The sequence below is a fragment of the Rhodamnia argentea genome, chromosome 3, assembly GCF_020921035.1.
Source record: "Rhodamnia argentea isolate NSW1041297 chromosome 3, ASM2092103v1, whole genome shotgun sequence".
NCBI classification, from domain to species: domain Eukaryota; kingdom Viridiplantae; phylum Streptophyta; class Magnoliopsida; order Myrtales; family Myrtaceae; genus Rhodamnia; species Rhodamnia argentea.
The window spans coordinates 5,532,736-5,548,856 of NC_063152.1; the positions used below are offsets into that span (position 1 = coordinate 5,532,736).

The window sequence follows — 16,121 nt, forward strand, 5'->3', positions numbered from 1 at the left end:
AAAGGTTTTTCAATTGTTGCTAATTGATAAGTCCGAAGGTTCTCTAAACTCAGTGAACCGTTGAGAAAGAACAAAGCTACATGAACTAATCAATCAAAGAAATACTAGTAAAATTAACTTTTTCACGTTGAATACACAATTCAAGGACCATCAATATATAATTAGCTTGTTTTCCAAAAAAAAAAAAAAATCAGAGAGAGATATTCTAAATACTTGCAATTCTACTCTATCCGTGCGACTTATCATAGCTTTGGCTCTTTACTTATAATGCCGGATGCGGTCCGATCAAGTCATTACATAGCATGTAAATTACATGGAATCGCAGAAGTTAATAAATATAGTAACATGTTCGGAGCTATTATCTATTTATTATCTTTTCTATCAAATTTGAGAGAAATAAATTAATTTGGACCTATGTTGCACCGACAGGCTTCCTAGGGAAATTTTCACATGTCGGACACTTGTCGGTGTCTTGACACGCGTTAGATACATACGGACACACGGTTAACGCATGTCCGAGCTTCGACACTCGGCCAACCGAACGGACTTGCGTGTCCGGGGGTAAGGTGAGTCAAAGAAAGAGATTACAGAGACACGAGAGGGAAGAAGAAAGTGGGAGTGGGTGCTAATGAGATGAAGCGGAAGGCAGCGAGCCGCAGCACCAGGATCAGCCAGTTGAACCGGGGGAGCTTCTGCACGGACACTGTCGACTGGTACAGTCGGTGATGATGATGGTGCGGCGCGTGGCGTCGTCGGGGCAAGGGGAGTGGTGGTGCGGCAGAGGCAGAGACTGCATGTCGCGAGACGTGGCGAGACTTCCATGAGAGAGAGAAGGTTCGGAGGCTGCAGAAAAGAGGAGAGACAACGGGGGGAAAAGTCAAGGCAGCGAGATAGGTCAGAGGACGTAGAAAGAGAGAGAGGCAGTGAGCGAGAAATGTCTATACTTCGGAGGGAGAGAGAGAGAGAGAGAGTTTTTTCAAATGTAGGTTCTACTTACTGTTTATTTTCTAACGTAAAATTATATAATTCCTTCATAATTTAATATCAATATGTGAAGTTATTTTATTTTTTTCACTAATTTTTTAAAATCTGTAATTTTAATTGCAAGGCAAACTTTTGAGAAGTCAAGACAAACAATCCAACTTACAAAACTAAGAATTACGAGAAATTTTAAATTAAATTAAATAAAGAAAAGAACAAAAAAGGTCAAAAGAATGCGGCCCAATTCTGCCCACACACATGCACAAAAAAGGTTGACCAGAGAGAGGTGGGAATTATTATTTGTGTTCTTTATCGGGACGAATTATTATTGAAATCATAAAAATAATAATTTATTATATATATATAATTACATATATAATAAATAGCGTGTTCTAATGTATAGAGTTCTTTATTTTTTGAAAATTTAAATGTTAGCGTGTCATGTCGTATCGTACCGCGTGTTGTGCCGGTACAACATATGTTTAAACCAAAAGGAAAATAAATGCACGTACAATTTGAATGAAAAATAAAAGGATCAAATTGGATCACGGCAACTAAATTGAAGCCGCCCCAACCCCCACCCCAGAACAAAAGTCGTAGCTGAAATTGACGTTGACGTGGACGAAGCAAGAGGAGCTACACAAACTACATATTCGCAAATTATTAGCCTCTCGACATTAATCTAAGAGAGACCCGAAAAACCCGAAAGAAACGATTAAAAAAAAAGAAAAATGAATCCTCCAAATCTCCCTCTTTTGCTTCTTCTCGTGTTCGCTTCCACCATAAACGCCCAATTTTTCCCAAAGCCCTACTGTGGTTCGACCGGCAACTTCACCGCCGACAGCACCTACGAAACCACCCTCACCACCCTCCTCTCCTCCATCTCCACCACCAAGTCCTTGTCCCTCACCTACGGCTTCTTCAACACCTCCTCCGCCGTCTCCGGCACCTCCCAAATCCTCTACGTCATTGGCTCCTGCCACGGCGACCTCACCGCCGAGAGCTGCCGCGCCTGCCTTGATGCCTCGGCCTCCGACATCCGCCGCCTCTGCCCCCTCCAGAAGGAAGCGGTCCTCTACAGCGAGAACTGCACCGTCCGGTACTCTAACGCCTCGATCTTCGGCACAGTCACAACCGACCCTGGCTACCAGTTGTCCAACGTGAACGATGTCACGAGCCCGGACACGTACAACACGGCACTAAGGAGCCTGCTGGATGGTCTGCAAGCCGAGGCGGCAGGCGGCGACTCACTGAGGAAGTACGCAACGGGGGACGTGCCCGTGGGGTTATACACGATCTATGCGATGGAGCAGTGCACGCCGGACTTGACAGAGCAGAACTGCAGAAACTGCCTGGCGACAGTTTTCCAGAGGCTCGTGGTTTGCTGTGCCGGGAAGATGGGAGTGAAAATCATGGCTCCGAGTTGCCAGATACGGTACGAAACCAATGATCAGTTCTTCGACCCAGTTGGTGAGCCACTTCCGCCGCCGCCTCCTGCTGCGTCACCGCGGCAGGTAGATGGGCCCCTCCCCCCACCAGGTACAATTGGCTCTCTTGTTTATTATTTAGGTACATGGCTTTTATCTTTTTTCCGACGATCCCAGTGGATTAAGACCATCTGAACTTCTGAAGTACCAATTATGGGTGTTCCACGTGAGATTCACATCATGAAACGTTCAAATGAGTTTAATCTACATGCTCTATAGACCATGTAATTCTTCTTTATCAATGAACATATTGTGACATTTCGAAGGTTTTTACGAACACAAGATAGGATGGTGTAAAAAATTTATAATCAAACCACGCTGGTCATCTAAGAGAGAGAGGGAGAGATCAAAATCAATCCAGGGTTAGAATCCACAGCAACCTTCTTTATGGTCACACTGGTTTTTTTTCAATAGCAGCGATCACCACCATAATGGTGGTAACCTCGAGTACGGTCGTTGTGTAAGCCAAGAGACAAGTTATCATATCCAGCATTTAATGAATCAAAACTGTAACTAACGACCTTGCAGAAAATTTGATGTTCCTTGCTCCGGTCTGTTTCTGGAAACCATTTCACTATCTTTACTCTGATTTCCTAAGAAATTCTTGAAAGTAATGAAACTGAAGTTGAAAAGGCAAACAATTACTGAGAAAACTTAAAAATCCAGAGAATATTAGAAAGTTCAACCCAAAAGATGAAGCTAATAGGTGGATGAAGACCGCATATATGATGCCCAGGAAATTAGGCCCTCGATACAGAGACCGAGTTCAATAAAAAGGATTATTATTGAACTTTAGTTGGTATTAAATTTTGGATCGAAGGGACGTACGTGGCGAATTTTGAACAATTTCCGAAATGTCGTTCGATTTCGATCGGGTCTCGAAATCGTGGTCGCCGCGAATTAGGATTTTTTTTCGTCGCGCCTAAACTTTTCCGGACCGAAATTAGCCCGTGAAAATCCAAATTTTATTCCCAATCGGTTGAGCCAAAAATCCGATCAGTCCCGATTTATCAAAAGACCGTTTCGCCCTTAGATATTATGCGTATGGGACGAAATTCATTAAATTTGAAGAGATGGGTGGGTCCCACTTTTGGTCAATTCAGCCTCCCCTTCAGTCAAAGCCACGTGATTCTTTCCCTCTCTCTCGTCTGCTCTCTCTCCCTCTCTGTGCTTTGCGCGAGACCCCCCCCTCCTGCACACCGAACGCCCTTTCCTCCTCCTTTGGCCATTTTTGTGCGACACCAGCCCCGAGCGACACCACCACCACACCACCGCCTTGCTGCCACCTCAACCCCACCACCTCCGGCTGCCGTTCGCCACCGCGAGCAACCCACAGAAGCCCCGGCGCCCCCTGTGCTCTGTTTTGGGGTTAGAGGGCTGTCCGAGCTTTAGCCGCCTTTGTCACCACCTCGAACCGCCACCAACCACCGGGTCTTTGTCCTCCGCCCTCCCACAGCCCTCTCAACTCTGTTTCGCCGCCCGTACCTCGCCGGACCGCCGCGATTCAGCCCAAAACAGCACCTCGGCCCAGCTTCCCCTGTTTTGTGCCGAGCCACTGTTCAGCCGTTCTCCGCTGCGATTGAGCTGCACCCATTGGCCGCCAACCACCCCAAACCATCATCCTCCATCTCTAGTTGTCCCACGAAGTTTCCGGAAGCCGGCCGCCGCCCGTAGAACTCGATTTGAGCCCCGGCCAGCCTCCCCTGTTTTGCCCGTTTTTCCCCTGTTTTCTGCCGGTTTCTGCACAGCTGCTGTTCGGCCGCCTCCAGCCGCCGTCCACCGCCCCTAGCTGGTCCCAAAGGTCGTCCTCGACCTGTAGGTGGAATCCCTAGCCGTCCCCAGCCTTGCCTCAGTCCGTGAGATCGTTTCCCCCTCAATTTAGCCCCGGTTTCCCTGTTTTTACCACCGCCGGTTCTGTTTTTCAGCTTCCGTCGCTCGCCGGACCTCCAATCGCTGAGCTGCTGCCGTTTGCAGCGATTTCACTACCGAACTCGTCACTGTTTTCAGCCGTGACCAGTGTCGCCGGTGAACAGGTGTTCCGGCATGAACCACACGACTTGCCGAAAGCACGATAATTCATGCCCCGTATGGTACGTACGGTTTTAAGAGATTATCGGATGCCGGTCGCAGCTTGTGATGGACCGAAGCCCCGTGTAGGGATGCCTACTTGCCGGGCCGTGCAGGGTGCACTGGATACACCTTTGTAGTAGCCGTTGCCGAGAGGGAAAAGGAACGTAGCCCGGTCCTGCCGGAAGAGTGCGGGATCGCATTAATTGTGAGAGTCGATCACGCCAATCGCGTGGATCCTCATCATTGTGGCGCCAAGGGCGTGATCATCGTTAATAAATGGACTTGTGTGGTATCCCATGCATACTTGTGAGTGTGATGCGTGTTCAGTTGGTTGTCTGATGTGACCGTTGAGTTGAGTTAAGCATTGCATTATGTGTGGCTAAAGACTGGTAAGTATGCATGTGGATGATTATTGCCTTGTGGTATAATTGCTGGATATATGTTTATATCGTGGTTTATATAATCCTCGTGGTTCGGATGTTATAGGCGAATCCGTGTCCTAACCGAGCTTAGGCTTGATTCACTGAGATTTATATCTCACCCCGTTGTGGGAACCACTTTCGTGTCCTAAGTGATGGAGCTTTGCGGATACCAAGGCCAAGTTATGAGAGTAGTCTTTTGGAGTAGATGAGAAGTTAACCTTATCCGACCTAGTAATCTTTTGAGGTCTTAGTGAGCCTACCCGAAGTATGGAGTTGTATATATTTATGTAGCTCAATAGGGTTAAGACTCATCTGCTGTCTTGTAACTACGTATGCTATTTTTGATTATCTGTCTTGATTTGTATCTCCCGCTATGCTATCCCTATTTGTTTATATGTTGCCGGGAAATAAAAAGTTTCCGCATGCGTATATAGTTGAAAGGTCGATAACGCGATCGGGACGTTATCCTTCGTGACCTCGTGGCGATTTGGTAGGGATGTCGCGGGCTCGAGAGTCGGGCGTGACCAGCATAAACATAAAGATAATTTAGGACCGTTGTCAACCTATGTGGGACATACTTTAGCAAGACGAAAATTGGTAGGTTGACAAAATCCAGAAACCCGAATAACTTTCCCTTGAGTTATCAGAGAATGGCGCCATGTATTTTTCACATTGCAATTTGTGGTGCATATCTATTCTTGTTATTTGTTTGCAACACGAGTTTCGTTTCCAAGCGGCGCTTTAGTTTTTTCTCCAATGTAGTACTTAGTGATCAGTGAGATAATCATCATAAACATAACGTGCCTTTGCTCACAAATGTTTGGATGTCCGTGCTATAGAAAGAAAAAATTTAATCTGAAATGCTAATAATCATGGGTTTAAATTGTAAATTGGATAAAACGCATTGTTGATGTTGGCGGGTAGTATCTCGAAGTCATTACGCATTGGGGTTGCTGTGGTAGGTTCGGCAGTTCTCTTGGTGGTGGTTATTTTCTCCGTGAGTTGCTTTATTAGAAGGAGAAGAAGTGATCCATTGAATGTCTCATCTGGTTAGCGGATTTGTTGGTTGTTTGGTGTTCTACATTTTTGTGTTATAATTAAGAAAGGCTAGACCGCATGTTAAGAACAATAAAATTGTAACTTTTTTCTGATGGAATTCTGGAGATCTCATGTTGATTGCTCTGCATTTTCTTCAGCAAAAGAGGAGGTTGAAATTGCTGAAAGCTCACAGTTCACATTAAGCGAGATCGAGGCTGCCACAAATTTCTTTTCAGAAGGCAATAAGATTGGAGAAGGGGGATTTGGAAAAGTGTATCGGGTTTGTTATTTTTTTTTTTTTTAAAGTTTATTTGGGAGTCACATCACTTCATGGAGATAAACACTGTTTCTTGCAAATGAAAATTTGACTGTAGGGCACACTTGAAAATGGACTATACGTTGCTGTGAAGAGGCTTGATGGGTGTTCTATTCAAGATCAGCAACAGTTCAAGAATGAGGTCACTTTGATGGCTAGACTTCAGCACAAAAATCTGATTAAGCTCCATGGATATTGCTTCGAAGAAGGGGAAAGAATTCTTGTACTTGAGCTCGCACGCAATGCTAGCCTAGAAGGATTCATTTCAGGTACGAACCTGGACGTTCATATATGTCGCTTCCATTTTCACCGAGAGTTAACGTATCGATCGGACAGATATTTGCATCAAACCATTGGCATTTGGCAGTACTCGGTTGTACAGGCATAACAATCAAGAACCTGAATGATCTATGATCTCTATCTTGCAGATTCAAACAAACGTGTGTGGTTAAGTTGGCAGAGGCGTTTCAGTATAATAAAAGGAATCGCCCGAGGACTTCTTTACCTGCACGAGAAATCCCGCCTTAGGATCATACATCGTGATCTGAAGCCTGGCAATGTTCTGTTGGACAACAACATGAATCCTAAGATATCCGATTTCGGCACGGCAAGGCTATTTGATTTGGACCAAAGTAGAGAAAAGACCGCACATCCCGCAGGAACTTTGTAAGTCGTGAATAAAAATTTTCAGATTGACCGTGGTCCGTCCCAACCTTTCCAGGAAAGTGCACACTGAAAACATACGCCAATTTCAATTGCCTGGTCGATGATTCTTGGATCCATTTGTTTTATGTGTTGCAGTGGTTATATGGCTCCTGAATATGTAAGGCATGGAGAGATCTCTGTGAAGACTGATGTGTATAGCTTCGGCGTAGTGGCATTGGAGATCATCAGTGGCAAGAAGAATTCATACTTCAGCAGTTCCGGGATTTCGGAGCACCTACTGAGCTACGTGAGTATAAAACTGTCGAGTTATGTCCAATGATTACAAAACCAATTTACTTGCTTTCGCGACTGTGCACTGCAGGCATGGAAAAATTGGAGACAGGGAACACCTTTGCGCCTTATAGATCCGATGTTAAGCGGCAGTTCGAGAATTGAAATGTCAAGATGCATTCACGTAGCATTGCTATGTGTTCAAGAGAACGTAGGGAGCCGGCCTACCACGGCTTCAGTGGTTTTAATGCTCGGGAGCCAGAGCGCCACCCTCCCAACCCCGACACGGCCTGCATATTTGGCAGATCCTAGTTTTGGAGAAATGTCGGCTTCATTGGTCAATGGCTCATCAACGCCATCAACAAACGAAGCTCAGGATGGATCCACATCCTACATGATATCATTATCGATTGATTGAAGCTGAATTTGGAAGTAAGACGATGCGAGCTGCAGTGCGGATGAGTTTATGCTTTTGAAAGTTCTAAACTCAGGGCGAGTTGCATTAGAAATCTATGGAACACCCTGCAAGGGACACGATCCGGGCTAATACTTAAATTCAAACTTTTGATATACGCATGGACCTGTTTCGGGTTCACCCCGGACCTAGTAATCTCTAGCTCCACCCCTATCCCTTTCCTAGCAAGGCTGCATTCCTATTGGCAGGTCAATAATGCGCTATATATCATGAACATCAACTCGATGTACATCACAGGCCGAACAAGTATGATCATGAGATGCCCAATCTTTATGGAATTGAATCATGTAACCGCGGAGACGACTAGCATTGTATGGAATGGCGAAATCAGGATCAGAAGATGCGGGGCCTTTGTAACGCATTGTATGGAATTGTGAAATCCGTATCATCACCATCACCTTTAATCCACCATCATCGTGCCTCACCTGAGACTCTCCACCACCAGCGCCGTCACCACCAACGCAGCCTTTCCAACCACCATCATCACCATCACCTTAACCCACCATCAGCAACAAACACAGACTCTCTCTCTCCCTCTCTCTCTCTCTATTTCTCTGGTGGTGCTGACCACCGGGTCTGGCTAAGCAAACGTAGGCGTGAACAAGAATTTTTTTTTTTTTTTTTTTTTTGGTCAGAAAAAAAAAAAAAAACAAACGTGGGGAGCCCATGGTAAATTACCTACAAAAGGTAACAACACAGTGAGTATGATGATAAGAAGCAACGGATTGAGCAATTTGTTTTGATTTGCAAATTCTCAGGCATGCCCACGACGCCATTTGGGCGACTGGGCGTTGGCGAGATCGAAGGGCCTCCAAATCCATGATCTACTCTCCATTTGTGACCCAGAGATCCGAGATCGACAAGCAAATCGGCGCAGCTCGCCGCAGTGCCAAAGTTCCTTAAAATTATATGCACGCAATGCTCCTACGTGCAACTTTAGCCTCTGTGAGTGTGACCTCGCCTTTGTGGAATAGTAGCCCGCTCCATTCAAGCCCCCATCATGGAATGTCAGGCCTCCGTTTGTTTGGAAAAAACAAATGAACGATGTAGAAAACATTTTTCGAAAATCATTAGCTTCTATGATTTGTAAAAATAAACAGGCAAAATGTATTCTTATTATTTACAAAAATATTTACACATAAATCGTTATTGGTAATGAAAACATTCTTATTTGCTAATTATTTCAAGCAATATATGCAATCATTTTTTGTAAAATATTTTTTAAATCGATTTTTTTTTCCCACGAAACAAACGGACCTTCGCATTTGCGTTGGCAAAATGTCTTGATTATGAAACGCGCTTTGGCGTGGGCCATCACGCCCTGTGTTGGAAAAATCTACAGCCTAAAAGTTTGAAGATTCTTGTAGTGGACTTCTTCCTTTATTGTCCGCACCTACTTCAATCTCTATCAACCCCTTCTTTTTCTCCGGGCATTACCAAACTCCAACCACGGCCTCCACAGAGGACGACTAATTCGTCTCATCTTCGGCAATGGAGCTGAAAGAACGTTTCATTTTATTTTTAGGTCTCAGCCACGCACAAAAAAATATTACTATTTTCCTGTAAAGTAATTTTTTAAAGCCACTTTTCAAAAAGGGTCTGATCAAGTCGTTGCATTGCGTGTAAAGTACATGTAATTGCAAAAGTTAATACATATAGTAACATGTGCCGAGCTATTATCTATTTATTATGTGTTCTATCAAATTTGAGAGAGATTAATTGAATCTCTGCAACTAAATTCAAGCCGCCGCAACCCCCACCCCGAAATAGAAGTCGTAGACGGAACTGACTTGGACGACGCAATTTGTACAGGAGCCTATCGGCATTAATCTAAGAAAGACCCGAAAGTCCCAAAAGAAACGAAGGAAAAAAAAAATGGATCCTCCAAATCTCGCTCTCTTGCTTCTTCTCATGCTTGCTTCCACCATAAACGCCCAATTTTTCCCAAAGCCCTACTGTGGTTCGACCGGCAACTTCACCGCCGACAGCACTTACCAAGCCGCCCTCACCACCCTCCTCTCCTCCATCTCCACCACCAAGTCCTTGTCCCTCACCTACGGCTTCTTCAATGCCTCCTCCGCCGTCTCCGGCACCTCCCAAACCCTCTACGTCATTGGCTCCTGCCACGGCGACCTCACCGCCGAGAGCTGCCGCACCTGCCTTGATGCCTCGGCCTCCGACATCCGCCGCCTCTGCCCCCTCCAGAAGCAAGCGGTCCTCTACAGCAAGAACTGCACCGTCCGGTACTCTAATGCCTCGATCTTCAGCACAGTCACAACCGACCCTGGCTACCAGTTGTCCAACGTGAACGATGTCACGAGCCCGGACACGTACAACACGGCACTAAGGAGCCTGCTGGATGGTCTGCAAGCCGAGGCGGCAGGCGGCGGCTCGCTGAGGAAGTACGCAACGGGGGACGCATCGGTGGGTTTATACAGGATCTATGCGATGGAGCAGTGCACGCCGGACTTGACAGAGAAGAACTGCAACAACTGCCTGGCGACAGTTTTCCAGAGGCTTGTGCTTTGCTGTGTCGGGAAGATGGGAGTGAATATCATGGCTCCGAGTTGCCGGATACGGTATGAGACCAATGATCAGTTCTTCGACCCGGTTGGTGAGCCACTTCCACCGCCGCCGCCCGCTGCGCCCCCACGGGAGGCAGATGCGCCCCCTTCACCACCAGGTACAATTGGCTCTTGTTTAGGAGTTAGGTACATGGCTTTTTTTTTCCTACAATCCAAGTGGATTAAGATCATCTGAAGTACTAATTATACGTGTTCCGTACGAGATTCACATGATGAAACGTTCAAATCAGCTTAATCTACATGCTCTATAGACCATGCAATTCTTCTTTATCGGTATATGCTCTATAGATCGTGCAATTTGTTCTCGGTCGGAGTTGGATAAGTACTTCATTGCAAGAACGAAGGTATCGATTGGTCTATATTTTCGGCAAAAGAAGGTAATGTATGTCTATCTTTGAAGCATCTATATGGCTAATAATCAACTATGGTAGCCACCTCATTGAATTACAACTTATGGATGCATGATAGGAGACATAAAAGAATCAGAGGTAAGGAAACTTTGTGCCTCATCAAACAACAAGTTTCTAACAAATCTATTTGAATAACAGGGGAATGTATCCAAAATGTGATGTCATAACAGGGGCTAACAGGGGTATGGATTTGACAAAAAAAGAAACAGGGGAATGGAAAAGCAAAAAAAAAAAAAAAAGCTTAATAGAAGGACAAAAGGGGTAATTAATCTATTACGTTTCCTTTTATCCTTCTTGCTGGTGGTCCTCATGTATATATTGGTTCCCCATGTGCACACAGAAGCATCTAATAGAGAGCAGGGAAACTGATATAAATGGTCCTGTGTTAGGATTAGGCTCACAATAACAATGAAATAGAAAGTAAATGCAAGAAAGAGAAAGTGAGACATAAAGGTTTATCCTATCTCACCGGGGAGTGGGACTCCCATGCTTGCCTATCGATTAAGAGTATGAACCATATCCCAACACCTTGAACTTTTGCCCACTGTGCAATGTGGTTTATAAACTTTTAATTTATTCATTGTGGATCCTGAACTTTGGTCTAATTTGCAATGTGGTCTTTGTATAAAATTGTTTAATGAGATCCCTGAACTTTTGGTACATCTTCAATTTAATCCCTAAACTCTATGAAACTACTTAATGTTGTTGCCGGTCTTGAATTATTGTAAGGACAATATCACACATTTTCATATCATTCATGGACCACATTGAACAAGTGAAAACTTTATGGACCAGATTGTACATTGAGCTAAAGTTCAGGATCATATTGAACAACTTAAAAGTTCAAGAGCCGAACTCTATGACCCAAAGTTCAGGAACCATTTGTATCATTATCCCTAGAGACTATTAAGATTTGTGAGTTATCAAAGAATGGCGTGGTGAGCATCAACATGATGTGCCTTTGCTCCTGCAGGTGGAAAGAGCAATTCGACGAGGACTGTGATCATTGCAGTCGCAACAAGTGTTTCTGCAATACTCCTTGTAGGCTTCGTCGTACTCCTGATAGTGAAAAGGAAGAAGCAGCAGCCCAGACAAAGAGTTGACGGTTAGTCTCTATCAATTTGAACTAGAATATCAACTGTTTATGAGGTTCAAAAAATCATGGAAGTTGACTAATTACTTATGCTTTTAGACCAGTAAAATAGCAAGATCTGCATTGCTTTCGACACTTAGTGACCTGTATGCTAAAAGTTTCTAAACCTTTCCATTATGAAAACTGATATTAGTACAATGATGTTAGCCTGAGTGACTGTGTTTTTCTCTTTCTAGGTGAAGTTGAGGATGAAATTAGCACGGCAGAGTCGCTGCAATTTGATTTCGCTACTATCAGAGCGGCCACGGATAACTTCTCTAATACCAAGAAGCTTGGACAAGGTGGTTTTGGTGCTGTTTATATGGTAACAATTAACAAATCTCATCCTCTAATCTCTCGTATTCGAAATTTAAGCAACACAAGAGTCATTGATGACAACAATTGAACCTCTTCGAAATGCTTCAATGTGCCAATTGATACTCAAGAGGACCTACTTTGATGAAATTCTAGGGTCAGCTCTCCAATGGACAGGAAATCGCGGTGAAACGGCTGTCACGGAATTCCGACCAAGGAGAAGTAGAATTTAAGAACGAGGTGATGTTACTAGCTAAGCTACAACATAGGAACTTGGTTAGGCTCCTAGGTTTCTGTCTAGAAGGAGTTGAAAGGCTTCTCATTTACGAGTTTGTGCCTAATTCGAGCCTCGATCAGTTCATATTTGGTATGTTTCTCTGCTTGTCATGCCTGATTTCAGATCCTCCTGAAATGATTAAGGGACATCTTATTGAATGTGAACTTACCAAAATGCGTAGATTCCTTGAAGCGTGCAAATCTCGATTGGGATAGGCGTCACAAGATAATAATGGGTGTTGCTCGAGGGCTGCTTTACCTACATGAAGACTCTCGACTTCGGATCATCCATCGGGACCTCAAAGCCAGCAACATTTTGTTGGACTTGGATATGAATCCTAAGATATCGGATTTCGGTATGGCAAGGCTGTTTGAGATGGACCAAACTCAGGCTGAGACAAACCGGATCGTAGGGACCTAGTAAGTGCCACAACATCCTAGAGTGCTTACGGATAGAACCAAGACAAACTGTAAAGCTAATATGATGGACTTATTGTGATGCACAGTGGATATATGGCGCCAGAGTATGCGATGCACGGAAACTTTTCGGTCAAGTCTGATGTCTTCAGTTTCGGAGTGCTCGCTTTGGAGATTGTGAGTGGTCAGAGGAACAATCTTTTCCGCATAGGCGATGACACGGAGGCCCTTATAAGCTATGTGAGTATAAGATCGTACCTTCTCATTTCACATAAGGTTTCGGAGATCAATCAGTTCAATGTTTGTGAAATGTTCGCAGGTCTGGAAGAGTTGGAGGGATGGAACAATATCAAACATCATCGATTCCTCTTTAACTTCTGTTTCAAGTACCGAAATTGCAAGGTGCATCCACATTGGTCTACTATGTGTCCAAGAAAACATGGCTAACCGGCCAACGATGGCCTCGGTCCTTCTGATGCTTAACAGCCACTCGGTCACTCTCCAAGTGCCGTCGCGACCTGCATTCTTCATCCACAGGGGCGCTGAATCAGATATGTCATCTACGCACGATTATAGTTCGAGGGTATCTAGGGTCTCAAAAAATGAGGTCTCTCTGACCGAGCCATGTCCTCGGTAGCCTTGAAAAATGGGAGATCGGCATGCGCTGCGCACTAATTTTTGTGTTATGTCATGGTTTTCAGATCATCAAAATGACATTCTCATGATTTAATTCTTCCTCTAGATTACTGGGGAGTTATATGGCTTCGTTGGCCTGGAATTTAATCCAGACTCATAGACTGTTGGAAGTGAAAGATACTCTCAAAAGGTCATGCCTTACTCTACTTGTGTAAAGACATGAATAGCTAGAACAACTTGCTAATACAAAATTCAATAGGTATGATAAAAGACATGAGGATTCATGCCATCTGCAGCTAACCTATATCAAATTTTGGAATTGTACGCAATTTAGTGCCAGCGGTAGTCCACAAATTCATCGATTCTGTGTGCAAACATTTGCGATTTTTATTAGATGAGGGAATTGAGAAGATAATTTACCATTATTGAACCATTTCTATCGATTCTCCGATTGTATCCGGTCGTAATCACATGTCTTTCCTCATAATTTTTGTATGAATTGTCGCAACGTAAGGAAAAAAAAATTGCGACATACATTCGAGGTTTGCTCTCACTTGATCTAATAACCATCACATCTGTCACGCCCCGACTCTCGAGCTCGCGACATCCCTACCTTACTCGCCTCAGGTCATGAATGATAGCATCCTAGATAGGCTATCAACCTATGAATTTACGACGCATGCAGAATATGTAACTCTCCCGCATGACAACAACAACAGCGGGATAGTACAGTAGGAAAATTAACACCGTCATTTCACAAAATACGATCTCATTCAACAGCTAGAGTAGATAAAATTTAACCCTACCGAGCTACAGTAAAAATACGTACAACCCCATATTTCGAGGGGGCTCATTAGGACCTAAAAAAGACACAAGGTGGGGTAAGATTAATCTCTCATCTACTCTCAAAAATCCTACCACAATCCTCCAGATTCAACGTCCACGGCCTTCATTACTGCCTGAAAATGTTAACTATGACGAAGTGAGAAATTAATCTCGGTGAGCCAATGCCTAAGCCCGGTTAGGATGTTGATTCACTCAGACACCCTAATAAACAGTCATAACAATACATAGCAGATATTTCAATCACATGCAAGCTTACCCTCCAGGCTACACATAATATAATACGGACTCGACTCAACGGTCAACCAACCAAACCAATTCAACCCATTACAAAGTATCACAGCACTTGCATGCATAAGACACCACACATAATCCATTTATTATCAGAACCGACCCGTAGGTCCCCCACACTAGTCGGTTGGTGCCAGCATACTAGTTAGTTGATGCTCTTCTCGCGGACCGGGCATCGTCCCTTACTTTCGCCGACGGCTTCTGATAGTTCATGTGACTCCGTTCGACCAACCGTAAGACAATGACTGTCGACACGGCACGGAGCTAACATGAATCCTTAAAAGGCTTCGGCCTATCACAAGCTGCGACCGGCAAACGTACAGCCGGAAGACAATAATCGATGCGCATCCAGCAACCGGAAGACAATGATTGCCAAGATCGATCGATCAGAAGACAATGATCGTCGAAATTATCCCATTGTGTGACCACTCGTGCACTTCAACAACCAGCCGGTTCATTTCTTGGATTTAGGTTGAATGCTCATACTCGCATGTTCAAATACTTGGCCCAAGGCCGTTTTCATGCAACATCGATCGATACACTAGGCAATTTGGGGCGATTAACCTCTAATCGGACCCCCACGGCAATCAACAGCCTAAACCGGCATTCACACCAACAATTCATAAACCAATTAATCAATTGCAGCCAATCGATTATTAATTCCAATTTCAATTTCCAATTGCGCACTCGTCTCTAACCTATCGTTCGCTCGCGACCAATCAATGCAATCAATCAAATCAATCCATTTTACTCATCAATTAGCCATAGACAACTTAGCTAATTGATTAATCGTAACTAATTACGGTCATTTAGCCTAAACCATATTTCTATCTAGCCCGACCATAATTAATTTACATAAACATCCTAATTAGCTAATTAAACTAATCCGAACGCAATTAGCGTCCTAACCAAGAGTTAGGGGCTAACTCATAATTTAAAATAGCTCGGGCACTAGACTTTCCGATTGAGCCGAATACTGTTCATGGGGGGCTGTTCACCGGTCTTGTTCAAGAGAACTGTTCATCCCGTACTCTTTATCAGCACTGTTCACCCCGGTACGTTTCACCGAACACTGTTCACCCGGTACTATTCATAGGCACTGTTCACGCCGAACGGAAATCTCGACTCCACGCTCTCGAGACGACGGCGGGGCTACGATTCCGGCGGCCGAGACACCTAGATCCGGTGAGTCTCGGTGGTGGCTAGGGGGTCGGGTAAGAAGAGGGCTCGGGTCGGGCGGCACAGGATGGGGCATGGATCCGGTCGCGCGGCCGAGGGTGCGGTGGTCGACCGGGTCCTTGTTGCTCAAGGTGGGCCGAGCTCGGCTAGCGGCGACCGACGACGGAGGAAGAGGCGGATGATGGTGGCTGGGCGACGAGTTGGCATGAGGTCGGCGGTTCGCGGCAGAGGAAGCTCGGGCTTTGTTGCTTTATACTCAAATTATGTAGTAGATAATGACACGGTCGGCTGTCTTTTATCGCACTAGAACAC

The 16,121-nt window shown here is 44.7% G+C and overlaps 4 protein-coding genes across 5 annotated transcripts in view; all 4 read left to right on the forward strand.

Annotated features, from left to right (window-relative positions):
- Nucleotides 1-1,678: 1,678 nt before the first annotated feature.
- LOC115729668 (cysteine-rich repeat secretory protein 38-like) lies at nucleotides 1,679-4,300 on the forward strand. The gene is made up of 2 exons (XM_048276263.1): nucleotides 1,679-2,495; nucleotides 4,217-4,300. The coding sequence occupies exons 1-2, from the start codon at nucleotides 1,713-1,715 to the stop codon at nucleotides 4,298-4,300; spliced, it is 867 nt and encodes a 288-aa protein (XP_048132220.1). The 5' UTR covers nucleotides 1,679-1,712.
- A 1,310-nt stretch (nucleotides 4,301-5,610) lies between these two features.
- On the forward strand, nucleotides 5,611-7,838 carry LOC115729669 (cysteine-rich receptor-like protein kinase 44). Its single transcript, XM_030660289.2, has 6 exons — nucleotides 5,611-5,620; nucleotides 6,157-6,278; nucleotides 6,373-6,583; nucleotides 6,743-6,980; nucleotides 7,116-7,266; nucleotides 7,342-7,838. The coding sequence occupies exons 1-6, from the start codon at nucleotides 5,611-5,613 to the stop codon at nucleotides 7,666-7,668; spliced, it is 1,059 nt and encodes a 352-aa protein (XP_030516149.2). The 3' UTR covers nucleotides 7,669-7,838.
- A 300-nt stretch (nucleotides 7,839-8,138) lies between these two features.
- Nucleotides 8,139-16,121, forward strand: part of LOC115726524 (cysteine-rich receptor-like protein kinase 34) — a 55,722-nt gene continuing 47,739 nt past the window's right edge. The window contains exon 1 of the mRNA XM_048276195.1: nucleotides 8,139-8,191. The gene's annotated coding sequence lies outside the window, so the exon portion shown is untranslated. The remainder of the gene's footprint in view (nucleotides 8,192-16,121) is intronic.
- The window catches only part of LOC115731290 (cysteine-rich receptor-like protein kinase 44), a 101,955-nt gene continuing 95,388 nt past the window's right edge, over nucleotides 9,555-16,121 (forward strand). Inside the window, exons 1-7 of one of the 2 annotated variants that reach the window (XM_030660290.2) lie at nucleotides 9,568-10,408; nucleotides 11,694-11,825; nucleotides 12,050-12,177; nucleotides 12,324-12,534; nucleotides 12,626-12,863; nucleotides 12,950-13,100; nucleotides 13,180-13,807. In XM_030660290.2, the coding sequence (XP_030516150.2) occupies nucleotides 9,601-10,408; nucleotides 11,694-11,825; nucleotides 12,050-12,177; nucleotides 12,324-12,534; nucleotides 12,626-12,863; nucleotides 12,950-13,100; nucleotides 13,180-13,497 (1,986 nt within the window). In that variant the 5' untranslated portion in view covers nucleotides 9,568-9,600 and the 3' untranslated portion in view covers nucleotides 13,498-13,807. Of the gene's footprint in view, nucleotides 10,409-11,693; nucleotides 11,826-12,049; nucleotides 12,178-12,323; nucleotides 12,535-12,625; nucleotides 12,864-12,949; nucleotides 13,101-13,179; nucleotides 13,808-16,121 lie in introns of those variants that run through there. The other variant, XM_048276956.1, reaches the window with a different exon arrangement.